The following is a 7,857-nucleotide window of genomic DNA, read 5'->3' on the forward strand; positions in this document are numbered from 1 at the left end:
ACTCAAAGATGTGTGAATTTGAAGAAAATTCGATCCTTTCCGTTGAAGGGACGAAGAAACGTAAATGTTTGTTTTTAGGTATTCAGTTGATTGAAGTTACGCAGGATATAATATAACTAAACAAAAATTGCCAAATGCTTACGTTTGCATCACATCCTGTCGTACTTCTGAAGTAATTTTATCGATTTCCTAAACGTAGCCAATACCAAGTTGGTCTTCCTTTACCGTTTAACTCTCAATCTTAGGTCTGTAATTGTCTATTATAAACTATCATTTAGTAACATGCATTATTTACCAGACGACTGATTTTTATAGCTTACTAGAGATGGTACACCATGGCAAAAGAAAGCATTGGTAACAAGTGTTACGAAACATCTATACATTATTTTATTTAGATCTATCGAAGCTCGTATGCCTTCATATTTAACGTATATGGCTGATGTTTCATAAGTGTCAGAGGGATTGTATATATCAAAAAAATTCTTCTCTAGTCGCAGCCGTGATAGTCACTGTATATAAATGAATGTGTATCACCAGCATTATTCAGCAACCTTTCCATGCACGACTCGTGCGATAAAGTGAATGTTATGGAGACAAAATGCCGTTTTTAGAAAGCAAAGCCTTTGGAACCCGCTATGAGAAACACAAAAAGATCACACATTTCCCACGCATCGCGAAAAATTCCAATTAAAAAAACCTTCGAAATAATTATCCAGCTGTAAGCCCTCAAAATTTGTTCCAACTGTTTTTGGCCCCATGGTACGTCGCGCTGACACTTCAGTCAGGGCACAACCACACACAGGAAACGCAAGTAGTTACCGGTTCAGAAGCAGAATTCGGTAAAAAGTTTTCAGCCTAAAAGCCTAAAAATAGCAAAATGATGATTGTTCGGCTTCGTGTCATTGTAAATGCTGTCGTTCAAATGGAGGCTTGTTTCAAAAGGCCTTATGAGCCGGGTTACATAGGTTTCTTTCGAGTCGGTTGGTCTGCCGCTAAAAGCGGTGGGAAACTATACAATGTGTGAATACTAATCCTTGTCACGAGGCTACGCAGCATCATAGTGCAGGCCTTCTATCTTAGCAGTGTCAAAATGTAAGTTTGCGTTTATCATTTCGATAGAATAGGAACGTCAGGTGGGCTTGTTCGTTGTAGTCAAATGAGACAGAGTCAAGCCAGTGCATTGGAATAGTGTCAACAGGACAAGGAGTGACCCGACGTCGCCACGATGCTAGATGATTTCCAGCTTACCTCGGTGTGGATAGTGACAGGAATTTGGTTTTTTGTCGGATGCATTTTGCCCTGGCTGATTCCGTCAGGTGATAACCGTGGCCTTATTCAAACAATGTTAGTAACTGCTTCAGTCTGCTGTTACACCTTTTACCTTGGTACGTTCATATCGCAAATGAATCCTGTCATTGGACCGATTCTAGAATTCAAGAACTACCATATCGCAGCCGCAGGATGGGGCGGTGATAAGTGAATTACTATCATCGATGTTACCGCTTGTATGTAGATGGACCTCAGGGCAAGTCATATTAAAAAATTGCATAGGTCCTGCATAGTGCATACAGGAGTTCGTTGTACAAATGCAACTATTCCCCAAGAAACTGCGCACAAGCAAACCTGTAAGCAGCTGTAAGATTCTATGAAATAAATTGCCTCGTTAAGTTGGTACCTAACCGTTTTCATTTCGATGCGTTAAACAAATAATTACATTGATAAGGTAAGCATGAAACTGAAATAGCTGCTCCAATATTTCATTGTTTTAAATTTATTGAAATGCACCTAGTCAGGTCTAGATAAAGCCTTTCAATGCAAACATTTAAAAGTGTTCTTTTTCCATTTGCATCCAGCCTATTTGTGTCTCTATATAGGCTCGCTCCAATAAGCACCCTGACAAGCGCAGCTTACGTCAGTGAGCAAATGGCAAGTGTTTAAAGCAAAAAAAACTTACTACTCTTACCGTTTCCTTCCGTACTATGCTTGCTGGCGCGTTTAAATGTCTCTACATCATAGAGACTAGCTCAGTTGCTGAAAGGTCGGACGGCAACGATCTTCGAACGCTAGTTAACTGATTTCTCAGATTTTGAAACCGCGTCATTGAAGCAGCGACGACGACATATGGCAGCTGAACGCCGTTGGCGTCTTCGGCGACTTGTGGTAAGTGCCGTTAGCGATTCTCATTTTGGAAGTTAGTGCTGCCTTGGTTTTAAGGTAAGACCGCTCGCGAGTTCGACAGATCATTTAAAGGGCAAGCAGCTCGGTGTTGAACCTTTTAATATCAACTGGCATCATTTTTTTTTTCGTGGCGTCACCCCAGAGCAGATGCCGTTAGCCTAGAAAAATCGAGTCATACATTGTCCGTACAACCGGCTCTATGAGAACGGTTCAATGCAACTTCAACGCGAGGGTTTGTCGCGCGTTCCGCGCGTGATTTGCGAGTAATTATATATACATTATGGCTATAGGAATTGTGCTAACGCGACAATACTAGTTACGTCGATAGGGAAATGTAGGCTAAAACTGTATTCATTCTTTAATGGGGAAACTACATATTCTGTTTTAGAGTATTACTTTACATATTACAATGGCCCACATCGATTGATACACTGTAGACTCGATGAACATTTTTGATTTTCATAGAAGTACTTTAGAAACGAAATACTTTCGACTAAGCGGAAAAAATAAGGCACATATTTCATTTGAAATCACACGCGTACGTGAGTGAATTTCAGGTGGGTACACCTTCAGACACAGTAAAAGAGCCGGTTTCATTTTCTTACCAACGTCAGCCTTCGTTGTCAGTGTTTTTTTTCTTTACGTTGCTCACGTTAGTCGAGCTAATAGCATCAGCTGAAGGCGGCAAATTCCACGGTTATAAGAAGGTGTTCTACAGGGAGGAGCATGGCGACCACAGAACGTACTACGATGATCTACATCATGGCAAGTACAAAAAGAGCGCGATTGACTCCAAAGAAATTTTTCATAAACAGGACAAAGAGGGACAAGAACGAGTTTATGCAAGAAGCACAAGTGGCGGCAACACATTTTCTGAGACTATCCTGAACCCGGTCGCGGTCGACGCAAGGAATCCAAACGTACCGAACGAGCAGTCACCAGCAAAAAAACACAATCCACGCATCCGTCTGTGGCAAGATCCCGGCGACTTCCAAATCAAATTTAGTTCGTCCTTCCAGGACTTTATTACATCACTCAATACATCCTCTTTTTAGTTTCACAAAACGATATCGCCATTTCAACTTGAAAAATATTTTTTTGAAACTTGAAAGATTTTTACAAGCGTCGGTGGTATCTTTTAACATTTCGCGTTGGACAAACTTTAGCCATCAGGCAACGTTGTTGTTGTTTAATTTAATGCAATGCCTTATTCTTTCTGTATTGTAACTGTGTATGTATTCTACTTAAACCAATCTTCTAAGCAAATAATCGTAGAGGGGAGTTATTTTAATGTGTTCTTAAACTTCAAATAACACTCCTTGTACTATCACTGGATGTTGGACATTATTTGTACGTCGAAAGTCGTCATGCTACGAGCAGTCAAATCGTAGTACGTTGGATTGTCGTAACGGATAGTGAAGAACCGGAGACGATGGCAAGCTCGAACTCGCTTGAAATGATCTACCTACGCCCGAGTCACGCTATGCGAATAACCGACATCGGGCTCAATTCGACCTAAGTGGCGATTATAGAAGCGGGCGCGGTAATGCGGGACATTAAAGCAACGGTAAATCAGAGACTCGCCACCACCGACTACAACGGGCAGAACACTCAAGCGGGCATCGAGGCCGAAATAGAGGAAACCACAACGTAGGGCACGCGGGCAACCGGGACGGAGGCCAGTACGGGGGTCGAAACGGATGGCGCAATCATCATTTTTCGGAAAATCGGAATGGGCAGAGTGGTGACAAGAACCGTCATGATGAGAAACATGAAGCATACAATATGTCCTGATCGCATCAACATGGTCTGTACTTTGACGAGATGCTCGACACACTATACGATTACAGATCAAATACATATCGAAAGGATTATGGCCGCAATGAAGGCGGTGAAAAGCATGGGTCTTACTACTAGCAGCGATAAGGAAAGGTGAGGATAAGCACCGTCGCGGGAGTGGTCGATAGAGAGAGGGTCACGGCAAACATGGACGCAGCAAAGGAGACTATTACAAGTTGTGCGGAAGGGAACGAAGACACCGAGTCGACCATGAAGCTGGAAGGAACCGTCGAAAACACTATGGATACTATGCAAGGTCACGTCTGCACCGTTAAACACATCACCGACATTAGACTAGGCATCGGCATAGGGCACTATACTTAATTGAAGGACCGTCATATTTTTAGTATGAAATGAAGAACACTATTTTTGAGTATATCAATGCGTGTATAGTATATTTTATACAAACGGTATAAAATTAACATATAGTCCTGAATACTTAACAAATTAGAGAAAGCACTATACTGATAGATAAAACAAGTGACATACCCAGGAAATTCTGAAGACCAGACTCAAATAAATAACTATAACCTTTCGTATGATTTTATTATTCGTATATATTTATCCATATTTGCAATAATAGTTAACACCAAAGCACCAAATATATGCACCAAACTCGAATATATATAATATAGTCTTCTATCATATTCATATGTACATCAAAATCCGACTCATTTTTAAAACAGCAATAACGTCCGCGTGGTCCATTCGTTCCCAATGGTCCAACATATCTATTATCTGCACTGCTTCTGAGATAAAACCTCCAGCTGCACTAGACTTTGGGGCTTTACTTCCATTTGGACCGATTCTTGAACCGTATGCGGGAGGCGCCCCGGAGGCAAAGATTTGCCTAGCTTAGGTGCTGATGCCTGTGGTGGTTTAGCACTGCCTCGCGGGAATATTCTGGTCGACCAAATTATCAACCCGTTGCAGAGCAACGTACCAGCAAGACTTGCAACGATGGGCGCCGTGTTTGGATGTGGTGCATATTAGTGGAATAGAAATGGGACCACTGTTCGAAGGGAGAGATCCGAGCAGGTTGAAACGAATTGTCTGAGGTGGAAGTGGGTGGTGGTGAAAGTGGCCGCAATCCGAGAAAAGGTGGCGCAGGAGCAGAGGATGTCTCGCAGCAAAGAAGAGGGGTGTCGTGCTGGAATATTATTATGTACGGATGTTAGATACCGGCTGAACCTAAAAAATGTTCATAAAAATCGAGCTATGTAAATTATGTCTGTATGAACCTTAGGCTCGAATCTTCAAGCGCACAAACCTATTTCGTGTTGGAGACTTGCCGCCAAAAGCAGTTCTAACACAGCTTCGAAAGTCAACCTCAGCATCCACATTCACTATAAATTCATCGTTTGCTCAAATATATTTTAGCATATGTGGGATAAAAACGTCTTATTAATTGTTAATAATCCGTGGAAATTGCTTAAGATATTTTAGCAGTAAGTTAGTGCAACGTACCGAACAGTATTTTTTTTATTTAAATTTGGTTGTCTATAAGAATCTAGGTAAGTGCGCCGATAAACTGGTAATACTACTAGCGTTTCTAAATTAAAAATAACAGTTTTTTTTTTTTTTTTTTTTTTTTATGAACAGGACTGTGCATTAGGACAGGATAAAACAAATATTAATGTAGTATTAAATCAAATTTATACTGTGTTTTGTGTATTGGTCCGTTTCTCCGAAGAAAGGATTCTTATCCTAGCTTTGAAGGTATAATAGCTACGTACACTCGAGCAGCATAGATAAACTTACGTCAAAACCGCAAATAAATTTCGAAAGTCGCCGTAGTCCAACGAGACGTAGCTGGGGGCAATGTTCTATGGAGACGCACATTCCTGGGTGATTTAATGGCGTATCACACGTGTACGGATCATCATGAGGAAAAATCACAGGTCCTATCGTACATTTATTAAATAGCATTAGCAGGAGTAGGATTGAAATTTTCAATACAATGTTCTCTAGCGTAACAAACGATTATGAAAACTGAAGCTTCTTTTAACGATAGTATTTTATGGCCAAGTTCCTTGGATTATATGGTTGGTCACGTAGAAGCTACATTAATCAAACGCGCACAAGATAAATAAGTCGCTTGCACCAGAGGCATATTCCGTTCCACTAAGCGAATTACGGACTACTTACCTTATTATTTTCTAATTAGCATTTCTCTAATGGATGAGTTGGACCTCGAACTTCACCAGCATACAGTTTATCGTTTAAAGTAGACAAAATCACAGGGGTTGCTTAATAGACCCATTTTATGACCCCAATTTATGAATAATATTTCTGCATTATGCATATAAATAATATATGCTAATGCGAACCTGCTACCTAAACAACCATTCTAACTGGAGGACATATGATATAGAGCTACCAAATGACAAACTATCAACCTATTACAGTATTCTAGTATTTGCAAAATGGTATATCGTAGCTTGAGCAGGTGCGTAAAAATTCAAACGTATCCGTAATAATACGGATGTCCTTTGATCAAATAAGTTCCAATGAAAATTAAGCCAAACACGTATCTATCTATGGTACATCTATCTACACAGGTATCTACAGTCATCGAACCATGCCAGTTTCACCAACATGATACGCTTGTTCGTGTTTGTGCTCAATATTGTCGTTCTAATATAATAGAATGTTAAAAAAAAAAAAAGCTAAGAATGTGTTCAGCAACAGTATTACCATGTGAACTTTGGCGGCGTCTTGCACCAGCTATACAGGTTGCGTATAGCGACAATAAGACGAGAAAGTTTACAGTTTTTGATTTCATTTGGCTATTGATACGCGTGCCGTTCCGTACAACAGTGCGACTGCGATCTATTGGCCTTTTTCGACGGTAGACGACTTCTGGAGTTGCGTACCTGGCAAACGGTAAGCGACACGAGAGTCTTCGAAGCTTGAGTTATCTTAAAAGAAGAACCCGTCACCAGGTTATGTACACAGCATACGAGAAACACAGGAAATACAGTACAAACGTTGACTAAATTGCAAACTAAAGTTTTTTTTCCCTTCCTTTGTCCTACCCTCTTGTACAGTGGCATTTTGCGAATAGAGCCAACTGGCAGTCAGCGAAACGACATTCGACTACACTGATCGCTCGGAGCTGTTTGGAATTACCCATCTACCAGAAAAGTATGTTACCCTTTAATAAATCAGGGTGCGGACGCGTTTAATGGAAAAGTCTTTTGAAGAGCAGATTTGATCGGAGACATTGTGAGCAAAGAAGCCCAGTTATTTCGTCCAGCCTGAAGGAATCACAAACACGTCACAGCGGCACGGTGTCGATTATTAAAAGCATAGCCATAGTCGTTCCGAGGTCTTCAGTAAGCTTAGCAGGAAATGTACATCATTTGGCATTAACAATCGGTTTTTCCGCCTTTGATTAGATTGGATCTCTAGAGGTGGGCGAAGCGAGAATCAACATTCAAAACTGACTCGGATGTTGCAAACATTTCAGGACTGACGTATTATTCTGTGAAACATTTGCTAAGGATTTTCTTCTTAAATCGTCAAGTTCTCCTTATTAAATATTCTTACGTTCTTTATATTATTGTCTTTGTTTTATTTTCTGTGTCCGAGATGGTCTCGAAATGAAGATAAAAGTCTGTGAGTCCCTAAGCCGCCGTTTGCACACCAACTCAAGGTAACCAGTAAACATGTGTAATAGCATTTATTTTCACTTGGTAATAAAATTGTAACAGGCAGAGAAAAAAAAGTTCTCTTAATTCCTTAACTTGAGACTACTGCAATTGTGATCGTTTTCTCTCAAATCCTATAAATATATTATTAGCATGCCGTTTCAGCGATAAAAGAAGGATAATTTTT

The 7,857-nt window shown here is 40.4% G+C and overlaps 1 protein-coding gene and 1 non-coding gene across 2 annotated transcripts; one reads left to right on the forward strand and one right to left on the reverse strand.

Moving 5' to 3' along the window:
* Positions 1-1,475: 1,475 nt before the first annotated feature.
* On the forward strand, positions 1,476-4,552 carry LOC111259564 (uncharacterized). Its single transcript, XM_022831697.2, has 3 exons — positions 1,476-1,723; positions 2,017-2,160; positions 2,736-4,552. The coding sequence occupies exons 2-3, from the start codon at positions 2,122-2,124 to the stop codon at positions 3,231-3,233; spliced, it is 537 nt and encodes a 178-aa protein (XP_022687432.1). The 5' UTR covers positions 1,476-1,723; positions 2,017-2,121; the 3' UTR covers positions 3,234-4,552.
* A 118-nt stretch (positions 4,553-4,670) lies between these two features.
* Positions 4,671-7,719, reverse strand: LOC111259563 (uncharacterized). Its single transcript, XR_015310645.1, has 4 exons — positions 7,056-7,719; positions 6,715-6,920; positions 5,779-5,921; positions 4,671-5,167 (listed from the first exon to the last, which is right to left on the reverse strand). It is a non-coding gene; the product is annotated as an uncharacterized LOC111259563 (transcript).
* Positions 7,720-7,857: the final 138 nt, after the last annotated feature.

This window comes from Varroa jacobsoni, unplaced genomic scaffold, assembly GCF_002532875.2.
Source record: "Varroa jacobsoni isolate VJ856 unplaced genomic scaffold, vjacob_1.0 scaffold_345, whole genome shotgun sequence".
In the NCBI taxonomy this organism is placed as follows: Eukaryota; Metazoa; Arthropoda; class Arachnida; order Mesostigmata; family Varroidae; genus Varroa; species Varroa jacobsoni.

Coding starts and splice junctions, on each gene's coding strand:
- LOC111259564 (XM_022831697.2), top strand. CDS start 2,122: ATGGCAGCTGAACGCCGTTGGCGTCTTCGGCGACTTGTG. Junction 2,161..2,735: donor GGCGTCTTCGGCGACTTGTG/GTAAGTGCCGTT, acceptor AGTGAATTTCAG/GTGGGTACACCTTCAGACAC.